Source organism: Vicugna pacos, chromosome 9 (assembly GCF_048564905.1).
Source record: "Vicugna pacos chromosome 9, VicPac4, whole genome shotgun sequence".
Classification (NCBI taxonomy): Eukaryota; Metazoa; Chordata; class Mammalia; order Artiodactyla; family Camelidae; genus Vicugna; species Vicugna pacos.
The window spans coordinates 15,988,998-16,015,740 of record NC_132995.1 but is presented as its reverse complement, the minus strand read 5'-3'; the positions used below and the strand labels follow the sequence as shown (position 1 = coordinate 16,015,740).

Sequence of the window (26,743 nt, the reverse complement as noted above, 5' to 3'; positions counted from 1 at the left end):
ATTTTAAGATGTACCTGGGATTTGTTTTATTCAGGTACGGTAAGATGACTGGCATGGAGAAAACTGTCTTCCAAAGAAGAGTTTATTACTTACAATTCCCAAGGGGAAGGAGCGTGGTAGGCCATGCAGGGTCACATGGAGAGGCACCAGGGCTGGTCAGGAGGCAGAAGGAATGAGGAGAAAGCCAGAGCCAGAGGCTACTGTGGTTTTTGCAGGGAGGAATGGGCAAAGCAGGGTAGGTAAGCTGAACAGGTTTTAGATTAAAGTTTGAATAATTTTGGTAGGTTCTGGGCTATGGCATGGTATCCAGTTGTCCTGGCTCTGGCTCTGGGATGATTTAGGGCAGAGGGACAGTGTCCCAGACTGCAGCAGCCTGTTAAAGGAGGTAGGTGGGAGTACGGACCTAGATTGTTAGTTTGCATATCAAAGACTTGCTCATAGGTAACTTGTTTAGCTTCTGGCGTTTGAGGCAATCCCTGGTGTTCCGTGGTTTATGGACACATCACTCCAGTCATGGATCCTTTTCTCATCTGTGCTGCACATTCTGTCCATTCATCACCAATGATCACCGGGACAAAAGCCTGGTATGTCCACAGAGTGGTGAATAAGCCCCAGCCCAGGCCTTATTGTAATTTTACTTCCATTCCTGCTAAACCTCAGAGTCCATCTCAGATCCATTCCTCCTTGGAATATCTGGCCACCTGCCAGACCCTGATCTCCCCCACATGCACCCCTTCTGGCCACTGTTTTCCCTCTCCTGTCCTTGTGATGACCACTCTCACCCATTTGCCCAAGCAAGATAATCAATCAGTCCTCGGGCCCCACTTTCTCCTTTCTTTCCCTGCTTTCATCGCCACCATGACCAGAAGATTCCTCCTCCTAAATCTAACCCACATTCGACACTCATCCACACACCAGATGCCCCATTTTGGATGCTTGTAACCTGAAAGCCTCCCCAGCCCAGCATAATTGTGTGTCTAGTCCTGCCTATTCTTAACCTCCACTCAGGGGTCTCTGGAACATCAGACTCAACATGGCCAAAACCTAATTTGTACCATTTGGCTCCTTTGAACATTTTTATTCTTAAAAATAGATCATGAAGAAGGGTTTCATAACTACCGGCAGGCCTATTGTCTAGGAGATGAATTCTTATAGACCATGTGATTCAACACTTGAGAACATCATGTCTCACTGCCCTCAGGCCAAAGTGGAAGTGGAATTGACATGATTTCAAGAATGTGACAGCAGTTGACAAGTCATTGTTCATCTCTAATTCTTAGGATCATTGCCTCCCTCCTCCCTCCCCTCTGGCCCTCAGGGCAGCCACACTGGGTGTAAATATCTGACTAGTGATAGCACAGTCTGATGAGCAGCGACTCAGGGTCACCAGGTATTGCCCTCATCAGGACTTATCAGCCCATCACCTGAACCTGCAATGGCAAGTGTCAATTAAGTATAAGGGCAGCTGGGTGTCCAGGAAGAGGAAAAGGGGTTGCCTAGCACCTAGCCAGTTTCCAGCACAACCTATCAATTTGGCCACCAGATGCCTGTTGTATTATTTCTCCTACATACGTAATATTCTTATCCTTTTTATGTGACAATCCCAAAGCTCATTCAATCACTGCCTCCATTTCAATGTTAGAATTTCTGTTCCTAACCTAACATCAGATGTGGAGGCTATGAACATGTAGCTGTGGTTCAGGGACACAGTGGAGGGACCTATTCACATTGCTGAAGCAATAACTGCTAACCCAACTTTCTAAACACGGCAACAGGGTTTCTGAAACAAGAGTATGAAACGAACTACTTCATGTCATAAATGAGAAATTTAATGTAAAATTAACTTGCATAAAATGAACTTCTTATTTGAGGATTTTCTGTTTAATTATGATGAAAGGTCATCCCAGGTGAAAGATCTGCGATGATAGAAGAAATGAGGATCCAAGAGAGAGGTGCATCTGTGGATTTAAAAAATGCTCATTATCAGCATAAAGCATGAATAATATTCCATTACGATGATAGAATCATCATGTACAGCTTCAATAACATATACGTATTGAGATGGGACAGCTTGATTAATGTTGTAAGTCTCCTAACATTGTGCAGGAAGAAGGTAAAGTATTTGAAACTCTTTGTTCCATTATGTTAAGTAAGTGTTTCTGACTTTCAGCTTAAGCAATACTACGAATTAGAGTATACACTGCCAAACTAGAAGAAAGAAAATTTGGACTGTTAATAAGCAATCAAAAGGAATTAAAAAGTTATCACCTAAAGAACAGTGAGGCAAAGGAACCTACAAAATAAAAGGATATACTTAAAGCCAAATACATCAACTATTACACATTAGATGAATATGAGAGAAATGTTCCAGTTAGCATGATCTTTATTGGCTCCAAATACCCTTCATGAGGGATATAATTTTCATAGTGAATTTGAAATTTCATTCAAAGCACAACTAATTCCATGGACAGACAAATGGATAAAGAAGATGGGACACAGAGTATAAAATGGAGATATTGATGGAGGCTCTTTCCACCTGAGCCCTGAAGAAAATGTATATTACTCTTACTCATTATGACGAATATTATTGCACACATAATTCCAATACAAATAGCTAAATTTTTTGAACCACTGACTATGTGTGAGGCACTATGCTATGCTGTTTACATATTTTCTAGTTACATCCTCAAACAAGCCAATGAAGTAAAATGAGCCAGTGTCATTTCTATCATTTCCTAAATGTAGGCTGAGTATAGCAGACCAAGTAGATGTTTACCAAACCCACCTGGTCTTCTCCTTGGGCACACAGCTTAACTATTTCCTGCCTCTGAGAATTCAGGTGTGGCCAAAGCCCTGGTTTTTGTCAGTGGAATGTCAATGTGGTGGAAATGGCAATGTTATGTGTACAAATAAGTATGACTTCTTTCATTCCTCTCTCATCTGTCCCCTCTGCTAGGCAGATAATGCCAGGAAAGCCTAAATTAAGCCACATATTGACAATAAAAGGTACCTGGTTCCTTGAATAATTGTGTGGTACAGAGCTTCTCACTGACCTACAGATCTTGGCATAAATGAGGGAAAGAAAAAAATAAAAACAAAACTCCCTGTGCTGAGTAGCTGAGATTAGGGTTTCTCTGTTACAGTAGTTAGCATTCTGAGCACTGAAGAGATCATTCAACAGCCCTGTGATCACAAAGCTAAAGAGGGACAAAGCTAGGTGTTACTCCCAAAGATATGGAGCCTGCACCCTGACATTTAGAAAATACAACCTACTTCTCCCCAAGTAATGGGGGAGAGTGTAACTAGGTGGGAGGGCAGGTCAGAGAGCTCCATGGCCACGCAGGCCCCTGGGAAGGTTACAACAAGAGGCTTCCCAGTGGTCCCACTGGTCCGCAGGATGCAGTGACCCTCCACCCCAACCTGCTGGCTATTGGTCACCCACTTGTACAGGAACTTTAGGAGAGGCCTCTCTTCCCCATGCATAGATCTTGCTTATTCTCCAGCAGGTGGATCAGTTCTGGTTTGGGAACAGGATACCCTGACCATAGAAACAAAGGACAGCAGTGTTTGGGAAAGACACCAATGAACCTCTCTATTCAGTGTGATATTCAAGGATGAGATCTTGGAACGAGGCTGCTCCCATGCCTGCAAAGAAAATGCTGACCTGTCACCTAGAAACCAAGAACACAAACACCATCCTGGGACCAAAGGTCTGTAGAGGGTAGTGATGGCTGTCTACCTAACACCCATTACCCTTGATTTCCACCCCACAGGATCCAATTCAGGGCCACTCTTCCCTTAACACACAACCCGGGGACTCCAGGAAGGTGACACCCTCACCCCAGAAGCTATTTTCTCATTAACCTAAGTCAGTGTCTCAACCTCCCTGGGCATCAGAACCACCTGGGGTTGCCTGGTTTTCACCATGAGCCAAATGGAACCAAATCTCTGCAGAAGAAGCCTGGACACAAATGCTTTAAAAGCTCTCCAAGTGATTCAGGTGCCCAGGGAAGACTGAAAAGCACTGGTCTAAATCAACTGATACTTGACTGACCTCTTTCTGTTTTATTTGGGAAATGCTGGGTGTTCTGCTATTCTGGAGCTATGATCTGTGATGGTGCAAAGTGAGGCAAAGGGAATCTGTATAAACCAGGGGCCATCTGCATCAACAGTCTCAGGACAGAAATTAATCCTTGTGCTATGAATCTCACAAACAGGATGTTGAGTGAAAGATCCTGGACACAAAGCAGTGCACACTGTGTGATTCCATTCATATAATGTTCAAGAACGAGCCAATCCAATATTTGGGGTTGGAGACCAGCAGTGGTGTCTTTAGGAGAAAACTGACTGGGAGACAGTGGGGAACACCTGCTCTGAAGGAGAGAATGCTCCAAAGCTTGATCCAGGTGGAAGTCACATGAGCGGGTACACCGTAAAATGCACACATTGAGCTGGACACTGAAGACTGTACATTTTACTGAATGTAAGTTATACCTCAAATAAACAAGCATATTCAAATAATAACTCATCCTAAAAATGATCATAGTTGTCTTTGGACAGAAGCTTCCTAGACGGGAGAGAGCTTGGTTCAGAGTGAGCAAAAGACATTGTGGGAATTAAATTACTGGAGCAGCAAGAGTCATTCTAGGATGAGGGCCTGACATGGGGAGTGAGTGCTCAGGGGACATTAGCTGTAAGCTGCTTTTTAAAAAAGTTGACCCACATTTTGTTTACTTAAATTGATTTCTTCAGAAAGGGAATCTTGTATCACTTATAAATGGTATAACTAGTTTCAGGTTTCACAAATAGGCTACCATCAAAATACAACAATGAAAACAAAACAGAATAATGCTCTAAGTCCCTGCAAGCTTATGTGTCCTGACCTGCACTGTGAGTCAGGGGCTGCTCCTTCTGTTGAAAAGGAAAATTAGCCAAAGTTAGAAGAGGCATCAAAGATTTCCCATTAAACTAAGACTCTCCTGACAACAATCAGAAGGCAGGAAAGAGAAGGGGAAAAGGAATGGCTTTCTCAGATATCCATCAATGCCGGCTGGTAAGTCTGCATACCCTCTAACATCATCTCCTGTATCAGCAGAAGATTCTGGCCCAGGCTTTCAGAAGCAAGGAATGACATGTAAGAATCAAGGGAAAAAGAAGCCTTTAAGCTGAGGCTGTGTAGTTTCAATGTTGCTGGGTGGCCTGCTTGACTTTTAGAGAATGGCCACTCATCTCCAGCCCCTGCTCCCTGGGTAATGGAGACACCTAACCTAACAAACCTTGACCATTTAGCTTTGCTCTGGTGAGACTCTGGAATCAGGGCCTCAGACCGAGGCTAGCCTGTGCTGGGTATCAGAGTGCATGGGCTTGGTTTAGTTCTTGATTTCAGTTCCTGTTTTTTGGCTCCTCATGGTGCCTGGATGAACACAGGGAGACCAGGAAAGAAGTGAGGCAGGAACACAGCAGGAGTTATGAGTGAAAGGGAGGGTGACTCCAGAGGCCTTGTCTACCAGTCAGGCCTGAAGTGAGAGGGTAAAATGAAGAAAGAGGGTGCAGGTTCGCCACATAGGAGGGAGGTGAGCCTTACCTAGTGAGACCAGGAGCCCACAGGTCTCCAGCATTACTTCCCGATATAGGGTCTTCTGAGCCATATCCAACTGCCCCCACTCCTCCCAAGTGAAGGTCATGGCCAAATACTTGAAGGTCATCGATACCTGGAAAGTCAAACGGAGACAGCCACATTGACCTTGGCACTGTTGGATGAGACCAGAGCCTATTGCCTGGTTACTGCTAAAGATGCAAAGAGAACCAAGACCTTAATCACCAAGCACACCTAGTGAACAAAAAAAGCTCTGTGCTGTGCTCGATGTGGAGGAAGATGCTGCCTTTGGACATAAGGCAGTTGCATCAGAGAGAGAGAAGCAGTCAATGTGGGAAACCATTGGAGGACACAAAGTCAGGACCAGTCCACAGGACTGTAAGGTGCAGACAGTAAGTGCTCTGGAGTGTCAAAGAATGGGAAAATGTGACAAAAATTTCAACAAAAATGGCAGCAGCAGCTGAGCCTCACTAGTTCTTACTATGTCAGCACCATGCTGAGGGCTTCATGTGCTGTGTTGAAGTGTCTAAACTTCCAGGTCTTCACTGAAGACTCCCAGCCTTTAGTCCAGTCTCTAGAAACAAAACCTTGCCAGGTGCATGACCTTGGGGAAAACACTTCATTTCTTTGAGCCTCAACTTCCCTATAGATATAGTAATAGTTCCCACTTCACCAGGTTGTTGTGAGAATTATAGAGAAAATGTTGCAAAAGCAAACACTGGAGTGAATGGCTTATGTAAGGACTCAGTGTGTTTGTGTGTGTGCGTGCATGCATGTGTATGTGTGCGTGTATGTGTGTGTGTTTAGAGTTTGGAAGTCTCTTTCTTTCTTTCTTTTGGTAATTAGTAGACTGTATTTTTCAGAACAGTATCAGATTTACAAAAAATGTCAGCAGAATATAAAAAAAAAAACAATCAAAACATGGGCAGAAAACCTAAATAGACATTTCTCCAAAGAAGACCAACAAGCATATGAAAACATGCTCAACATCACTAATTGTTAGAGAAACGCAGATCAAAACTACAATGAGATAATCATCTCACACTAGTCAGAATGGCCATGATTAAAAAGTCCACAAACGATAAATGCTGGAGAGTGTGGAGAAAAAGGAACCCTCCTAAACTGTCAGTGGGAATGTAAATTGGTGCAGCCACAGTGGAAGACAGTATGGAGATTCCTCAAAAAACTAAGAACAGACTTACTATATGATCCAGCAATCCCACTCCTGGGCATATATCCAGAGGAAAATATAATTTGAAAAGACACATGTACCTCAAAGTTCACGGCAGCACTATTTACAATAGCCAAGACATGGAAACAACCCAAATGTTCAGCAACAGATGACTGGATAAAGATGACGTGGTATATATACACAGTAGAATACTACTCAGCCATAAAAAAGAATAAAATAGTGCTATTTGCAGCAACATGGATGGTTCTAGAGATTGTCATTCTATGTGAAGCAGGTCAGAAAGAGACAGAAAAATACCATATATCACTTTTATGTGGAATCTAAAAAAAAGGACACAAATGAACTTATCTACAAAACAGAAACAGACTCACAGACATACAGAACAAACTTATGGTTACCACGGGGTAAAGGGGGTGGGAAGGGATAAACTGAGAATTTGAAATTCACACCTCTTGGGGAGTAATGGAAACGTTAGCTATCTTGGTTGTGGTGGTGGTTTCATGGGTATATACGTCTATCAAAGTTCATCAAATTGTACATCTGAAATATGTGTAGTTTACTGTACAGGAATCATACCATAATAAAAGTGTTTTAAAAGTCAGCAGATAATAGAGAGTTCCCATATTTACCACCTCCTTGCCCAGCTTCCCCTATTATTAACATCTTACATTAGTAAGGTGCATTTGTAACAATTAATGAACCAATATTGATATATTATTATTAACTAAAGCCCATAGCTAATTCTGATTACCTTAATACTTAACTAATGACATTTTTCTGTTCTAGAACCCCATCCAGGATACCACACTGCATTATTTATGCCTCCTTAGACTCCTCTTGCCTGTGACGATTTCTCAGACTGCTTGTTTTTGGTGAGCTTGACAGTTTGTTTTGAGGAGTATTGGTCAGGTATATTGTAGGATGCTCCTCTACTGGAACTTAACTGTTATTCTCATGATTATGGGTTTTCTTCTCATGGGGTTGTGGGTTTAGGGGAGGAAGATCACAGAAGTAGAATGCCATTTTTATCACATCATAAGAAGGGGACATACTATCTACGTGATTTATGACTGCCTGTTGATTCTGACTTTGATTACTTGGTTGAAGTAGTTTTTGTCAGGGTTCTCCACTGTGGTTACTCTTTTCCCCACTGTCTGTATTCTACTCTTTGAAAGTCACTACGCACAGCCCACTCTTAAGGAGTGGGGGGTTATGCTCCCTCTCCTTTAGGGTTGAGTATCTACTAATTTATTTGGAATTCTTCATCTCAGGAGATTTGCCTTTTATTTCCCATTCACTGACTTATTCAATAATCTATTTATATCAGTGGGTATTCATATACTTTTGTACTTTGTTATAATCATATATATAGTTACATATATATATAGTTACATATATATAGTTACATATATATACATATAGTTACATCTATCTATCTATCTATCTATCTATCTATCTATCTATCTATCTATCTATCTATCTTTCAGTTAGTTCCTGTGTCTCTTTGACATGCTCCCATTATTGTGTGGGGTTTTTTTTGGAGTCTTTCCCCACTTTCTGGCATTAAAGATGCTCCATGCGTATTGCCCCAGTCCTAGACTCAGCCATTTCTCCAAGGAGCTTGATTCATTTTATTAGAGAATTATATTAGAGTTAAGATCTGAGCACTAGGTGTGCTCACTGCTACAGTGGTGTCACTGCTTTTAAGCCCTCCTTGGCTAACAAAACAAAGAAATATATGTATATATACTAATCCATGTATATACCATCCATATCTATATTCAACATGAGTTCTTACTGATGTCTCCACTCTAATCCAATACAACATGGATCATTCTAGTCTCCTTCCTTTGCTTATCTGTAAATTCCTGCTCCAACAGTAAGACACTGGGGTTCTACCATCCACCATCCATTTACTTAGTGGTTCAATTCCAGTATACATGTAAAGCAGTATTAGAATTGTTAACCTGTACTCCCGTAGGAACAACTTTATTAACTAAAGTGCATATTTGCAGTTCATTTTGCCTTCAGTCTTACAGATCCCATTCATTTTCAAGTTTACTTAGGTCAGCACCTTTTCCCCATTCCCTCTGTAATGTTGTTTCATACATTCATGATACAGTTAGATTCTCTGGCTGCAGTATGCATTATTTTCTGGGATCCCTCTGTTTCCTAAATTGTTATTTTAATTTGCACACATTAAGGTTCACTCTTTGTGTTACACAGTTCCATAAGTCTTGACAAATATATAGCAGTATCATAGAGAATAGTTTCACAGCCATAAAAATCCCCTGAGCTTTACATATCCATCCCTCCGAGCTTCCCCCTCTCCCCCTGACAACCAAAGATTTTACAGCATCTATAGTTTTGCCTTTTACCAAATGTCACATAATTAGAATCATGCAATTGCCTTTTCATATTGCTTCTTTCACTTAGCAATCTTCATATAAGAATATACATAAAGAGAAGAATTTAATGAGTCCCCAGGTACATGTCACTCAGTTTTAACATTTATTCTAATTTTTGTCACTCTTGTTTCATCTGTCCCCTCCTATTTTCCCCTGGTTTGAGTAGTTTAAAGAAAATCCTATAATTACTTCAGTATGCATCTCCCACAGATAAGAACATTTAAAAAATATAACCACAATGCCATTATCATACCCAATTTTTTTTAAAAAAAGATTCCTTAAAATACTCAGTCCATACTTAAAATTTCCTGATTATACCAAAGCTGGCTTTTTTTTATTGTTGGTTTGTTCAGTTCATCATCCAAACAAATCCAAACATCACATTTAACTGTTATGCCTCTTAAATCCACCCCTTCTCTTTTAGAGAAAGGAGACAAATCTGTTGTCATCACAAATGAAATGTTGGGCAATGGAATAAACTCTTGCATCAAGCTCATTTTGGTGTTGGCTACAAATACAAACAGCAAAAGATTTTTTCAGAGAGCCCAAGAGAGAATAGATGTTGATTAGAATGAAACTGTAGCAAAGCAAGCAGAATTTTGTTTTGTTTTGTCCTCATGTTGCATTCGTATTTCATCATATCCACTTAGCACTACAACCTGTGCAGAAAATAATCTATGCAAATAGCTTGGTCTACAGAAGTCATGCTTGAATTGTGGTTCTGGGCCAAAAGCATCAGCACAACATAGGAACTTTTTAGAAATGCAACTTCTTGGGCTCAATGAATCAAAGACTCTGACAATGGGGCCCAGCAACCTCTATGTTAACAAGCCCTCCAGGTGATTCTTTTTTAAAAAATAAGTTTCAGGTGTACAACATTATAATCCAACATCTGTATACACTGCAAAGTGATCGCAACCACAAGCCTAGTTACCATCCGTCTCCATAGAGCTGATCACTTTCACTCATTTCGCCTGCTCCCATCCCCCTTTCCTTCTAGTAACCACTAATCTGATCTCCGCATCTATGAGTTTGTTTTTATTTGTTTTTTAGAGTCCATATATGAGTGAAATCAAACAGTATATCTGATAAGGGGTTAATATCCAAAATATGTAAAGAACTCATACAATTCAACAACAAACCCCCCCCCCAAACAATCCAATTTTAAAAATGGGCAGAGGATCTGAATATTCTTCCAAAAAAGACATACAGATGGCCAACAGGTACATGAAAAGATGTTCAATATCATTAATAATTAGGAAAATGCAAATCAAAACCACACTGAGATATAACCTCACACCTGTTAGAATGGCTATTATTGAAAAGACAAAAAACAAAAAACACCCAAAAAAACAAATGTTAGAGAAAAGGGAACGCTTGTACACTGTTGGTGGGACTGTAAATTTGTGCAGCCACCATGAAAACTGTATGCAGATTGCTCTTAAAAACAGAGCTATATGACCCAGCTATTTCACTTCTGGGTATTTATCTGAAAAACACAAAACACCAATTCAAAAAGATACATGCACCCCTATGTTTAATGCAGCATTACGTACAATAGCCAAGATATGGAAACCTAAATGTCCATGAATAGATGAATGGATAAAGAAGAGGTATATATACACAATGGAATACTACTCAGACATAAAAAGGAATGAAATCTTGCTATTTGTAACAACATGAACGGTATTATTACGCTAAGTGAAAAAGCAGATGGAGAAAGACAGATACCTCCATGTCTTTTGTGCCTTGATAACTCATTTTTTAGAAAAATTATTGAATTCCATTATATGTATGTACCACAGTTTTGTTTTATTTTCTTTTGTGTGTGTGTTTTTGTTGTTCTTTTAGTCTATTCATATATAGAATGACATCTTATTTGCTTTTGGTTTTGGGCAATTATGAATAAAGCTGCAAGAAACATTACTGTGCAAGTTTCTGTGTGGACATAAGTTTTCAACTCAATTGAGAAAATATACAGCAGCATGACTGCTGGATCATATGGCAAAACTATGTTTAACTTTTTAGGAAATTGCCAAATTGCCTTGCAAAGTGGCTGCATTAGTCTGCTTGGGCTACCCTAACAAAATATCACAGACTGGGTGGCTAACTAAAAAACATTTATCTTTTCATACTAGAGGCTAGAAATTCAAGATCAAGATTTGAAAAATATTCGGTTTCTGTAAGAACTCTGCTCCTGGCTTGCAAATGGCAGCCTTCTTGCTCTGTGCTCACATCGCCTTCCTCTATGTGCGCACAGGGAGAGGGAGAGAGAGAGAGATCTGGTATCTCTTCCTCTTCTAACATGGATACCAGTTCTATCAGATTAGCGCCCTACCCCTCTGTCTTCATTTAACTTTAATTAGCCCCTTAAAGACCCTATCTCCAAATATAGTCACACTGGGGGGTAAGGGCTTCAATATATGATTTTGGGGGGACCCATAACAGTGGTCATACCATTTTGCATTCCCTGTAGCAAAGAATGAGAGTTCCTATTGCTCTATGTATTTGCCAGAATTTGGTATTAATCAGGTTTTTAAAAATTTACTCAGTCTCATAGATGTGTGTGGGTATCTCATTATAGTCTTAATTTGCATTTCCCTAGTGACATATGATTTGCATCTTTTTTTTCTTCCCACTGATGCCACCGGGTGGTGGTGGTGGGGATGGATCAATGTGACAGTGCTGGATGCACAGGTGTCAAGACCCCTTTGTCCAGAGAGTGGAGAACGGAAAAAGGGCAAACTGTCTCAGAAAAAACTGTGTTTGTATCTTCATCTCTTCCTGTGGTGACTGAGAACAAAGAAGTCTTTTTAGTCTCTAACGGCTGGTGCTTCCCACAAACACTAAAACGATGTTCATTTACAGGTTAAGGGTAGGAATAAAGTTCCGAACGGTGAATTCTGGAAGCTTTACGCCAACAGAAATTCTTGCTCCTGTGTCGAGGAAAAAGTTTCACTGTGGTGCATCTCCCTAGCGCTTTAGCTTGTAACAAACTGCTTCTAAATCACAGCTCAACTCCCAGCATAAAGAAAGTTCACTGGCCACACACTAAGCACTTTGTCTACTTTTTGTAACAGCTTTATTCCGCCAGAGGGGTTCACCATTCCTGGAAGCACCACAGTTACATCTTTTTATACGCATGTTTTCCCTATGTATATCTTCTTTGGTAAGGTATTTGTTGAGATCTTTTGCCCTTTTTTCAACTGTTTTTTTTTTTTTTAATTGAGGTGGTTTGTTTTCTTACTGTTGGGTTTAAGTATGCTTTACATCAAACATTTTGAAGCTCTGTGGTTAGGAACATCCACATTAAGGATCCACATTATCTTCTTAGAGAATTGACTCCTTTATTATTATGTAATTTCCCCCTTTAAACTCGGGAAATTCCCGCCTCTGAAGTGATGCTAATATAGCTACTTCTGCATTCTTTTGATTAGTGATAGCGTGGTATTTCTTTCTCTATCCCTTAACTGTTAACCTATCAGTGTCTTTATATTTAAAGTGGGTTTCTTGTAGATAATACATAGGGTCTTGTGTTTTTATCCACTCTGAAGTTTCTGTCCTTATAGTTGGTGTATTTAGGTCATTTACATTTAAAGTAATTATTGATATAGTTGGACTAATAACATGTTTATAACTGTTTTTACCTGTTATACTTGTTCTTTTTTAGTATTTCCCACTTTTTCCTGCCTTCTCTGATTTTTTTAAACACTTTTTTTATTGAGTTATAGTCATTTTACAATGTTGTGTCAAATTCCAGTGTACAGCACAATTTTTCAGTTATACATGAACATACATATATTCATTATCTTGTATATATTTCCCTGTGCTATACAGTATAATCTTGTTAATCTATTCTGCATTTTGAAATCCCAGTCTGTCCTTTCCCACCCCCCTGCCTTCTCTGATTTTAACTGAACATTTTATATCTCTTAACATGTTGATTATACTTTAAAATTTTTTTTTACTGGTTCCTTCAGAGTTTGCAATATATACTTCCTACTAATCTAAGCCCACTCTCAAATTATGCTGTACTGCTTCATAGGTAGTGCAGGTAGCTTATAACAGTATTCTCAAATCCTCTGTCCAGTCCCTTATAACACTGCTAACATTACTTCCACTTATCCATGTTATAAATACCCAATATATTTTATTATTACTTTGAACAAAGTTACTCATTAAATCGATTAAAAATAAGAAAAAATAAAATAATTATTTTACCTTCATTTATTCCTTCTGATACTTTTCTTTTCTTTTCTTTTTTAATGGAGATTTGAGTTTTTTTTACCTAAGATCATTTTCCTTTTCTCTGGAGGATGTCTTTTAACATTTCTTGAAAGGCATTTCCTCAGATTTTGTTTATCTGAGAAAGAGTTTATTTCTTCTTCACTTTGAAGGATAACTTTATTAGATACAAAACTCATTTTTTTCTTAAATATTTCACTCCACTCTCTTTCCATTTGAATGATTTCTAATATAATTCTTACCCTTGTTCCTCTATAGATAAATTGCTTTTCGTACCCCTCTTCTGCTTTCTTTCAAGATTTTCTCTTTTTTACTGGATTTTCTGAAGTTTGAATATGACATGACTCTGTGCAGATTTTTTTTTAGTATTTATCCTACTGGGGTTTTCTGAGCTTCCTAGATCTGTGGTTCAGTGTAGTCCTTAATTCTGGAAAATTCCCAGCTATTTTTACTTCAAATATTTCTCCTGCTCCTCCCTCTTACTCTCCTCCTGGTATTCCGATTTTGTGTCCTTTACACCTTTGGTGATTTTTCTGTAGTTCTTGGATATTCTATTCTGTATTTTCATTCTTTATTCTCTTTGCATTTCCGTTTGGGAAGTTTCCATAGACATATCTTCAAGCTCAGTGATTCTTCAGCCATGCCCAGTCTACACATGAAACCATCAAAGGCATTCTTCATTTGTGTTACAATATTTTTGATCTTTGGCATTTCCTTTTGATTCTTAGCATTTCTGTCTCTCTGCTTATATTATCATTTGTTTTTATATGTTGTCTACTTTTTCCAATAGAGCCCTTAATCAGTTATTTTGACTCAATATGTTTTGCTATTTTTATCAATCCTCCACAGGTATGAGGCAAACACCAGCATCTTCTCCATATCATGGTCAGTGACCTTAGCAAGTTGTCCACCGTGTCCTTAGTCTAATGAGCAGAGGCAATTCTTAAACCTAGTTCTCTCTGGTCCATGGTCTATATATATAAACCCTATGACTCCTCTATCAATTTGGTAATAAGGATGTGAAGCATTTCCATTATCTGTTACTCCTGTATTTATTTCAGCTACCCTTGAGCCCATTTCTGTAGGCATAAGCAAAGAAGCAGAGCTATCACCACATCCTTCACAGAAAAGGCATCTGAGGGGGGCTGACATATGCCCTGACACTGGGGGACACACACCACACTCATGATCTCTCTAGTCTCCTCAACCCAGGGAAGGAGTTGTAAATATTCCCATTTAGACCTGAGGAAATGGAGGCCAACTACAGAGAGGGAAACCTTTCAAGATCACAGCCCAAGAAAGGGGCACATCCAGAACCAACACTGAATTTTCTAGACTACAGCTTGTAGTCTTCTCTGCAGCTCACTCCCTGCATCCTGTGTGTGGTCAGAGGATTCTGAGAAGTTCTATTTTTCTCTCACTGGTACCCTGAGGATGAGGGGGTTCAGTGAAGTGGGGAGGCTGAGGTGGTGCAGAGGACAGGGGACTGGGGCAAAATATGGGGAACAGAGGAGGCAAGGGGCATGGAGGACAGAATATGTAATTGTAGCTATGGTGTAGAAACGGACCTAATTTCAGGGATTAGATGAGCCTGCCCCTTTCCTGGTGACACTCAGGTATCTGTTGTCCATGCAGCCAACTGCATGTCCACTGCCCACCAGGCTGGGGTCCAACCAGCGTTAGAACAGAGGGAAGAGCATGGTGGAGAGGGGGTAGGAAACCTGCAGCCCCAGGAGGGCCCCTGAGTGGTAAATACTTTTACCTATCTTTCTCAGGACTTGTCTGCTCCCTCATCTAGGCTAAAACTCCCAGATTCCTCTCCTGCCCAGATTATCTGCTGGGCCTCAGACCATTAACTAATCACATTGCAATATCTCTACTTGGGGCTCCATTCAATCATCAAATACGGGTTAGTTTCTAAGTTATGACAAGTTAGGCACCCTGGCTCTCTGTTCTGACCCCTATCAGTGCATCAGCAAATCTCCAGGGATGGAGTTTTGTTCTCTCCAAGCCAGGGGTTCCTGTCTCATCACACTCGACCCATGGGAACTGTGTGATTGTAGCCATGTGGCCTACACACCAGGCATTGGGGTACCCCATCACATGCCTGTTTCACAAGGCTCCACAGAGTATCTGTATCACCACACTTGCTGTGGTGCGTCAGTATCTCCTCCTGTCTCACAGATCACTGGTATGTTTTGCATATGTCAGCTGAATGTGTCTCATGTCTGTCACACATCTTTTCTCTATGGATATTGTGTGTGTATCTGGGTCCAGGCTGTGTTGAAGTGTTAACGTCCTAAAATCTGTCACACAGTGTCCCAAGGGTATATGTGGGAACCTTCCAAGGTTGTACTTAGGTATATCACAACCTGTCACACACAGTCCCCCAGATATATGTATATGACTCTAGGTTGTGCTGCGGTCTCACTCACTACACATCTGGCACATTTAGTACCTGAAACTTCTGTGTGTCTCTAGACTGTGCTTCAGTGTGCTAGCAAAACATACTGTCACACCATGTTTCCAAATGTGTCACCATCACACATCTGTCACATTTGTGTATCTCCCAGTGTTACCATTACACACCTGCCTGCCAGGAGCAGACCCCAATTATACATCTTGTCAATATTTCGTTTACAGAAAAGATGGGAGAAGGTTATGTTAAATCAGAAAGGTGTAAGAAACCAAATATAGAATGAGATCAATTCTAACAGACAAGTGACTCAGCAACTTCAACAAATATATAAGGATAAAAAGGAGGTAAATGGCAGCTATGGGTTAAGAGAGTTATGAAAATGCCTATTGAAAGTCATATGGATACATTTTGGATACTGATTACAATGAATCACCTTAAAAATAAACATATTTTGGAAACAACTGAGAAAACTGAGCACTGTAACATATTTGAAAGGATTTTAGAGGATTTTTATTTTGTGTGACAGAGCCCTTATATTTGGAAATGCATCGTGAAGCGTTTGTGAATTAAATGACATGATGTGTAGATTATAAGTAACTCAGTAATAAGCATGGGGACAGACGAACTAAGAATGGCCATGAAATGATGAATAATGGAAGACTGGGGAATAGTTCATGGAGCTTCAAAACGGTTCTCTCCAGTATATATGTGAAAATATATATTACAAAGGGAGATTATGTCCATGTAGTAATAGGTTTATGTTAGTAAGAATGGATTAAAAGAGCAGGAGGAAATGTTTTGGTTTCAGGAGTGTAAACATATATCAAAAACATCAACTGTACCCTCTATGTGCAGTTTAAGTCAATCATATCTCAGTAAAGCTGTTTGAAAACTAAAAGTACTAAATACTCATAGCTTGTCCTTCCTAGTCATTTTACTCTTATCTATGTTCTTGGGTTAATTTACGGCAACTCTATCAGCATGGTGGAAAAAGAATATAATGATGTGCTACTGAGCATCTCTTCTCATTCCATGTTCAGTGACATCACATTGGCATCTTGAAACTGACCGCTGTGAGACCCTACCAGGTATAAGGGTGAGATGGTTTCTACAACAGAAACTTGCAGTAGAATAAATCAATAAATCTGGTAAGGGCCCTGCACAGGCTAGAAAGCGCAAGACAGCTCCCGAAAGCTTCCCACAAACTTAGAACTTACAGAGAATCTCCTCACTGTGGATGTTCAGATTTAAAAGACCCAACATCAGGCAGATGTCTTCCTCACAAAGGCTCCCCTCCAGTGTTGTTATACTGAACAAGGAGGTTGCACATTCCCTGTATGTCTATGGTGATTCCTCTGTGTGAATTTCCTGGTGCCAATGAGATCAGACTATCAACTGAAGGCTTTCTGAAGCTGAAGGCTTTTTTTCTTTTTTTGACTACTCTCAAAAGGTCTTTCGGCAGTGTGGACTTTTCTGGCGCTGAATGAGGTTAGACCTTTGGATGGAAGACTTCCTTAGTTCATTGCACTCATAAAGCCTATCTGGTTGAATATTTGGTGCTGAATCGGAGAAAATCTTTGACTGAAGGCTTTCCCACATTCATGGTACTTCTCACACCTTTCTCCATTGTGGATTTTCTCATGCTGAACGAGGACAGACTTTTAGCCTAAAGTTTTTTCATATTAGCTTCAGATAAGCTTTCAGTGATAAATCAGAGGAGACCCTGAACTGAAAGCTTCACCACACTTGCTGTACTTCATGAGGCCTTTCTCTAGTGTGTAATCTTCAGTGCTGAATAAGGGAGGTGCTTTGGCCAAAGAATTCTCCACATTATTTACACTTGTAAGGCCTTCCTCTAATGTGAACTATCTAATATTTAATGAGGCTGAAGCTTTCCAGGAGCCTCTGCCACACTCACTGCATTCAGAAGGTCTTTCTCCAGTGTGAAATCTCTGGTTTTCAATAACGCTGGAGATTTGGCTAAAGAATTTCCCATATTTACTGCATTATTAAGGCCTTTCTCTGGTGTGAACTCATTGGTGAGAACAGCTGTGTATTTGCAGATGAAGACTTTCATGTTTGTGGAACTCAGAAGTCCTTTTTCCATTGGGGACTCTCTGGTGCTGAACAGCTGTGGGTTTATGGTTGAAGGCTTCCCTGCATTTGTTTCCCGCCGTGAACGGCCATCCTTCACTCAATGCTGCTGTGTGGCTTCTTCTGCTGTAAGTGGCCTGGTGCTAGAGGAGGCCCGAAGTGACCAGGAAGCACTTCCCAACTTCGTTACAGGTAAAGGCCTCGGCACATGGGATTTGTAGCTCTTCACAAACAATGCGCTGCCTCATCTCTTCTGAAAGTTTTTCTCTACTGTGCTGCTTCTGATGAAGGTTTATACTGAAAGAACTGTTTCCCACATACCCCATAAGTGTCTGGTTTCTGCCTGGGATGTGTGCCCCTTTCCTCAGCCAAGTGCAAAATGTCTTTCAAGACAGAGACACGTCTCCCAGGGGTGGGATATCTGGGGAAAGGGATCTGCTTTGGGAGTCCTGACCTGTGACACTCCTTCTACAGAAACACTCTGCTCAGAAGGTGCATCCTCATCTTCCACTCCATGCCAATAACCTGAAAGCAAAGAAATACAGGTGAAGTGCAGTTGATTTTGGTGGGAAGGGGCAACCCCATCACAAATGAGCATCTGATACGCTAATGAATGAGTGTACTTGAGTCCAGAGGATTATTGTCAGGAGGAGGGAGCTGGAATCAGGTTGAGGAAGCAGCTGCTGTGCAATAATGGTCCTCTGGTCCATTAAAGGTCACAGCATGGGGGAAATGACAGACACAGTGAAGACCAAGTGAAGGAGAATGGATGAGGTGCAGTGTAAAGAGGAGGTCTACAACTCACTCTGAAATGTTTTTTAGCACTTGTCTGCTGATGACACAGGACTGCTGTGCAGAAGGGTGTGTTTGGGTCCAAGAAAACTCAATTGCATCAGAGTAGCTCATGTTCAAAGACTACTTAAAGATACATGCACGTCTCACAACACAATATACATGGGGCAATGGTGGAGAACACTGAGGGGGAGCAGTGGAGAAGAATAGGTGAGATGTGGAATCCATTATGAGAGCTGAGAACTGAACTGGGCTGAGAGTGTAGAAATGACAAGTTGGCAAAGTATCAAGAATGGGTAAGGAGGCCTTTTCTCTTGCCTTTTGAGAAGGCCTGAATTCTATCTATGGAATGGGTATCTCCTAGGCCTCATGGCCTTTCTCTTGCCTTTTGAGATGGCTCACACTCTATGGAGTATGTATCTCTCTGAATAAATCTAATAAATCTACTTTTACTTAAAAAAAAGAGTGGGTAAGAAAAAAGAGAAATGAGGTATGGCCATTGGCAATGGCACCAAAACAGTAGTGGAAACAGAACAGACTCATAGTATGATGTGAACACAACCCTGATGTCACATCCTCTCATCTGCCACTCAATAGGACCAGGGACCCTTGGAGTCCATTCTGTGGAGCTGGAGTCATGTCCACCCTGAGAAGCACCCATAACTCTCTCCTCTACCCTCAGTTGAACACAGTACCTGGATAATGCAAGTTCTAAGGAAAAGACTGGACAGGTGAGTGGCCAGCACTGGCCCAGAGCAACTCAGAGTGACAGACCATAGGAAAGAAAACTAAATATTACAAAAAAACCCCCAAAAAAACAAAAATGCAGAGGAAGATCTTGCAAGAATAGCCCATGGGCCACCGAAGTAGTTACCATGTCAGTGTCTGGAATTCCTAGCGTGGCAGATACATCAGCTAGAGGAAGGAGTAGAACCTAGGGCAGGGAGGTCACCTGGCCAGAGGAAGGGAAAGCAAAGTGGGATCCAAAAGGCTAACTGCAAGACTCCTGACCCTTTCCCTTCTAGGCTTTGGGGCAGCAGGTATTGGGATGTGCCTGAAGAAGAAAGGACAGTGCAAACAGCTCAGCCCTACACAGAGCACCTCCCCAGGGACTTGGGGAAGGAAGCAGTGTACCCATGGTCCTGATGTGAGAAGGACTGATCTGTCCCTGGGGAAAAGGGAAAGGTATTGTGGCAGGTATGAGGTTCTTACCTAGAGAGGCCATAAGTGCAAAGTTCTCCAGCATCACATCGCAGTACAGGAGTTTCTGTGCCTCATCAAGGAGAGCCCATTCCTCCCAGGAGAAGTACACAGACACATCCTCAAAGGTTACACTGCCCTGCCATGATGAGGAGAGAGGAAACCATGAACAGCCTTGTGGGAGCCCATGATTGGGTTAACAAATTGTAACAGACCCCAGCCGCCTGTCACCTTTAAGTAAAACAAATGTGCTTAGTAACTGCTTTGTAAGCAGGTGCCTGTGCATCCGCACTCCTGTCTCCTTGCCATAAAAAGCAGAGAAAGTGCCTTGCTTGCATGGTTGAGGTTTTAGTTAGCACTTTGCTCATTGCAAAGCAACCGACCCAGGCCCTCAGCTATAAATGCTGGGCGTGCCTGCTGTTAGATAGTCTATTATCCCCCAAACAAGGATCTGGCTGGTCTGGTGATCTGGTTTGTAATTAACATATCTAAAGAATGTACCTTGTTCCCCTCTCCCAGTGACTTCCCTAAAGATAAACTAAGTCTTTATGTTCATTGTGGATTCTACAATCTCATCCTGTCTTTCCCTAAATACCCGCATACCATTACGCAACTGTTAATGACTTTTTCCTTTGATTATACACAATAAATGTGGGAGCATTTGAGAGGCTTGTGGAGTTGGCTCCCGACTTCCTCTCGCTCTCTTGACTTTTTCCACAGAGTCTCAAGTAATTCATTCTGTCTCGGTGGGACTTCTGCCGGCCAAAACCACACAGCCTCTCTCTTGAGGACCCCCCAAACATATCCCCACATATCCACCCTATGCTCATATTTCTCCCCAGTTCCACAACTCAGATGAGGTATCAGGTTCTGGTGTCACTTGCGCCTGCTCCCTCCTCACAGCTCCATTAATTACTATGTCTGGACTTCTGCAATGCTAGGCAGGTGGGCACACAGATGCCATGAAGATCTGGGCCTGCCCCGCAGGACTCCATCTATCCTGCCAGGCAATTCCCAGGAAGTCACACAGATGGTGCCTCCCAAACACAACCAAACTTGGGCCCTCCCTTCATCCTTCAGTCCCCAACACCAGGACCCTGGTGACATCAATTCATACTTTTCCACATGCACATTGTTCTATAGAATGTACTTCTTTTGTACCTCCAGACCCCACAGCCACCATCACCACCTCCCTGCCCCATGCCATAAATCTCTCCCTGGCCACCATGTGTCACTCACCATGTGGCATCAAGATTATGCTTGGTAAATGCAAACAGGATTCAGTACTACTCCAGACCTTCAATGGTTCCTCCCGCCCAGGGCAGCCTTGAATCCTGCTATGAAAGCCTCAATCCTGGCTCTGTTGCTTGTCACCCTCAGCCATTCAGAACTGTATGCAGACTCCAGGCCCCATGGTCCTCTTCCACTTCTGTGTTGCACTTGCTGTCCCCTCATTAGTCACAATTCTCCTCTTTCAACCTAACCCTCAATCAAACCCCAACCTCAGGGCTCCCCTTCCCCGGCTTAGTGACTCTATCAGAACCACATTTTCCCCTGAGCTAATCCACCAGCCTGCCTGAAACACTCCAAGTTCACAAAAAATCCTGGTAAGTCCATACAGATGTGAATAGAAACCAGCCTCACCGTCATGCTTCCTCAATTACTCCTATGTCTCTGCATCGATCTCAATGTCTACACTTCCCCTCTGCCCTTAGAAGCCTTGACCACTCACCAGACCATCCTCTTCCCAAATCCCCTCCCATGGCCAGTTCTCTCCCTCGGTTGTGCTTATGATGCACACCACCCCTAACCACGTGCTCAAACAAGAGACCCATTCCTAGGGCGCCACCCTCCCTGTCCTGGCCTGCTAATAGCATTACCACCATAACCTGAAGACTCCTCCTCCCAAATGTGACCCACAGCTCCATCTCCCTTTGGATATACATACTAGCCACCACCATTTGGCTGTCTCCACCCTGAACCATTTCCCAGAGTTTCAGACATTTGTGTCCAGCTGACAACTTGATGCCTTCAAGCAGTGGACTCTAAACCATCTCAGATTTTTAACATGGCTAAAACAAAACTCCTGCTATTTCCACCGAAAATTATTGCTGACTTTTCCTTTCTTCCTTCCAAAAGCTTGGGATAATCCTTGACTCATATGTTTTTCTTTGTCACCCTCAACATTAGGAAATCCAGTCAGTCATACTTAAAAAACAGACCCAGAATTCAACCACTTCTCCCACTTCCATGGTCACCATACTGGTTCAGTCACCACCAATACTCACCACCAGCACTAGTGCAGTAGCCTCATCCCTGGTCTTCCTGCCTCCTCCCTCACTCCCCAAAATCTGTTCTCCTCTCTGCAGCCAGAGAGAGCATTTTAAGACCTGAGTCACACAACCTCATTGTCACACATTCCATTGCTCCCATCACTTCCAGGAAAACATCCAATTTCTCAGGCTGTCATTCCAGGCCCAACTCTTACTCTCCTGATCGCCATAAAGGAAAGAGAAATGTGGTTCTCTGAACACTTCCAGCTCACTCATACCTTCAAACATCTGGACATGCCTGGGGTGATTTTCCACACCTCATTCCCTTGGTTGCCAGACATAAGAAGCATTCAATATAAACCCTGGCTGAGGGTCTGGGGTTTCTCAAAACAATCTCCAGGCCAAAAGGCTAGGAGAGTGGCAGTCTGCATCCTAGAGCATCACAATCCCAGAGAATATGTGTGTGTCGGGGGAGGTTGGGACTGGTGAGGGCCCACTCACCTGTGCAGGGTCCTTAAACACTTCTGCGGCCATGGAACCTGTGGGAAGAGAGAGACTGTGAGAAGCAAGCAACGTGGAGGGCTCCATGGGCTCAGGCCTCCCTTGCGCCCCTGCCTAGCCCTGGAACCAGGTGACCTTGGGCTTACTCTTAACTCTGTAGCCCGGTCTTCAGTAGTGCCTCTTACCAGCTGAGTGACTTTGGAGAAGGACTCAACCTCCCTGCGCCTCACTGTCCTCATCACCCCTTTTCCAGTTTCAGGGAAACTTAAAAAACCCTAACTCAGACCATGTCCTTCCTCTGTTCACAAGCCTCCATGGTTCCAAGCACGGTAAGCGCTTAGATACGCCTCCTCCACCTGCCATTCCGGGCTTGACTCCCCTTCACACTTTGTTCTGTACAGACACAGCACGGAGCCCAGGTTTCCCAAACACTCCTGGACCTGTAGCCCCTCTACGCCTATGGTGATCCCTCTGCTTGTAACACTCCCACATCTCATCACGTTCCTTTCAGAAACGGGGACACCCCCGACAAGCGCCCCTTCCCTCCCTCCTGAGGGTGCTGGACGCTCCGGCCCAGGCTGCAATGATCCCAACAGGCTCCTCATATTTGGACCTTTAGGAATCAAAAGTTGAGGACGGTTCAGGCGAGGGCCTGAAGGACTCACTACCAATTTGTGCCAGATCCATCTATGAGGCCTCGGAAATCTAGGCCTGTGGATGGGCGGGAGTGACGGGTGACGAGGGTGGGGACTCGGACACCACCCAGCCCTGGAACTTGGGATCACCCCTTCGGTCCCCTCCGAGCCTTAGATTCACCTTTGTGCAGGGAGGACGACATTTGTCTCGAATTTTCAGCCTCTGGATACCTCAGACCGGACCTAGCGATTGGGAGCTACTGATTAGGCGAACTAGTCCCGAACCAGCCAAAATGCCCGCCACAAAACAAGACTGGAAGTCCCGCCCCTATTTTTTCGCGCCAAACACGGATCAACTCCACTCCTGCACCTTCATTGGATCAGCGCTGCTGCCACTCGGCGCAGAGCACTCTGGGTAATATAGTCCCAGCTCGTCATGCGGCGAAGGGCGCACTTCTCGTCCCCTCCAGCTTGCCGAAAAGGCGTCTTTCAGGCTTTGATTGAGAAGGTGATTTGGCTCCTCTCAAAGAGAAGGCACCCGAGTTTCTGGGGGGCAGTGTTGGCAGCAATCGATCACTGAAGTGTTGATACATATTTTTTCACACTCCATCAAGCTCAGTACGCTCTCAGAGGCTAAGCATACTGCCAATGCTCCCAAAGGCTACAAATTCGAATGGAGTTATCATTCCGTGGAATCCCTGAGATCCAAATTGCCGCCACTCGTAGCTGGGAACTAATAAACGTACCTCATTGCTCTTCAAATGCACGTAGCTTGAAGTGTTAGTTGGTTTGGTGCATTTCAGTATGTTCTGTCAGGGACAAGGGAAAAAAAGCCATCAGTTGGGACCAGGACAAAGAAGACAGAAGACAGATGTTGGGGCCCCCTGAAGCAAATGGACTCACTGAGGATGTTATCTCCAAATGTGATTCTTTAACATTCTTGAAAATATCGAGCATTTCCTTTCCAGCTTAGAGGCAAAACTGAAGAGGTCATTTAGAGTTACCAGAATGGTGAAAATGAACAGCGATCTATGGTGTCATTTTCATTCTCTGCTCTAACAAAAGCTTAATGAGCATCTATCCTAGGTGCATGGGAGACATGAAACAATTGGGACAAAACCTCATGCCTTCATGGAGCTTATATTTAAGGAAGAGACAGGCAACACGAAAGAAGAAATACTAAATCACATAGTAAGTTAGAATGTAGTAGGCAAAATGGAAAGGAGAGTGATTGTGTGCCGAGGAGTAGGGAGATAGGCTGTAATACTACACAGTGCAGTGAAGGAGGTCTCATTAGTAAGAGGAGAATTGAGTAAACACTAGAAGGAGGTGAGGAATAAGCCATGTAAGTTTTCTGTTTTCTTTTTCAGTTCCAGGCAGAAGAATCAAGTGGCCTGGGGACTTCTGTGGGTGGAGCCTGGCCAGGGTTTGTGATCACCTGCGTCCTGGGGCTTCCTCACGAGGTCCCTTAGCAGTGGAGAGGCTAGGACCTCCAGATGGCCATATCTCTGCTTTACTCACTGCAGAGACCTTGAGGGATGTCAGTGAGAACTCTGGGATCTGCCGCCTGGAGTCTGTAAACCTCCAGCCCTGTGGACTGGGGCCTGGGACAGCATGCAGCATTGCCTTCCCTGGAGCACTGCTTCTCTGAGTTTGATCTGTGAACAAACAGCAAAAGCATCACATGGGAACTCTTTAGAAGGGCATATTCCAAGTTGTGAACCCAGACCTACTCAATCGGACACTCGGGGGTTAAGACCACAAAATCTGTTTTAAAAGGTGATTTTGGTGTAAGTTTAGGAAAATTTCATCCTTCTGCTGTGGTTCCTGTGGATAGGGCTCATGTGTTTTTTGTTTCCTTTCTAAAGGCACAGGAGTTTTGAACTAAGGTTGCAAAATGCATTTGTGCATGTTACTTTTCCTAATACTTAAACACAAAATGTCAACACTGTATACATTAATAAAATATAAAGTGAAAAGTCTCTGATGATTCTAGCTTCTGAAGCAAAATGTTTGCAACGTTTATCCTTTTAGAATTGTGAAGGGAGAAGTGAGGATTCACCTTCTGGAGGCTATGAAGGGTGAAGTGAGGATTCAACTTCTGGAGTGAAAGGTCAAGACTTAGTCCCCTGGGCGAAAAGCCAGGACACAACTCTTGAGTGAGTGAGCTCTGGGGACTCAGCTTCTGAGACCAGTGCTGGGCGACTTAGATGCCAAGAGGAGCCAGGGACTTAGGATGGCTTCTTCTGTCTCAATTCTTACCTCTTCTTGCATGTCTGTTCCCTTATTTGTTTCCTATTGTTGCTGTAAAAAAAAAAAATCACCAAAATTTTAGCAGCTTAAAACAACACAAACTTATTATCTCATGGTCTCTGTAGATCAGAAATTCAAGGGCTCAGCTAGGTCTTCTGCATAGGGTCTCACAAAGCCAAATTCAAAGTATTGGCTAGGGCTGCACTTTATATCTGGAGTCATGGGCCTTCTTCCAGGATCATTGTGGGTTTGTGCTTTTTTGTTTGTTTGTTTGTTTTCAGAATTAATTTCCTGCTCACAGTTTCCACGTGACTTCCTTGATCTTCAAACTATCAACAATGGGTTGAGTGCTTCTCTCACGCTTTGAGTCTCTTCCTTCTTCTTTTACCATCAGTCTTTTAAGGGTTCATGAGACTAGAACAGGCCCACCCACATAATTCAGGATAATCTCCTTATTTGAAGGTCAATTGATAGTAGCTTTACTTACATAGGCAAGGCTTCATTACCATGTAACATAATAAATTCATGGGAGAAACACCAGGGGGCAAAAGATAATAGGTTCCAAAATTCTGCCTCATATGGTTCCTGTCTCTCTCTCTGTCTCTCTAGATCTATAGCAGATTTTATATTTTCTTTTTACTAGGTCTGGAGTTATTTTACTTATATGAATTTGATAACAATTTGTCCACACAACTCAGGTAGCCTCATATTAATTTAGAACATGAGAAAACTTACTATTACAAGCTCTGGATGCCAGTCACCACGGCACAGCACAACTAGACTCCAATTATGGTTTGTTTGACTTTCAGACAATGCTCTTAATCAAATAGTTTGCTTCTGAGGAATGCTGATTATCCCTGGTTTTGAAACCAAATGAATCATTTTGGGGAAAGTTTTATTTCATTTCATTTTATGAATTTATCTTTCTCTCTAAGTCACCTACTATTCACCTATGGGCTCATATGCTGGTTCTGTGAGGAATTAATACTGACTTCTGTTTACATTTCACTCCTGTCCCTGATGACAAAGATCTCACTTGGAAGAGACCTGGGACTTCAACCTAATACCCAACCTTTTTTTTTTTTTTTCCAGTGTCCCATTTACACAGTTCGTTTTCTTACCTCCTGTTTTCATT

The 26,743-nt window shown here is 42.4% G+C and overlaps 1 protein-coding gene across 1 annotated transcript; it reads right to left on the bottom strand.

Annotated features, from left to right (window-relative positions):
• Window positions 1-1,807: 1,807 nt before the first annotated feature.
• LOC116277575 (zinc finger protein 549-like) lies at window positions 1,808-23,649 on the bottom strand. Its single transcript, XM_031672055.2, has 6 exons — window positions 23,537-23,649; window positions 22,721-22,758; window positions 19,959-20,085; window positions 18,409-18,479; window positions 5,585-5,711; window positions 1,808-1,958 (listed from the first exon to the last, which is right to left on the bottom strand). Exons 1-6 carry the CDS (start codon window positions 23,556-23,558, stop codon window positions 1,882-1,884), a joined length of 462 nt encoding a protein of 153 aa, XP_031527915.1. The 5' UTR covers window positions 23,559-23,649; the 3' UTR covers window positions 1,808-1,881.
• Between the last annotated feature and the right edge of the window lie 3,094 nt (window positions 23,650-26,743).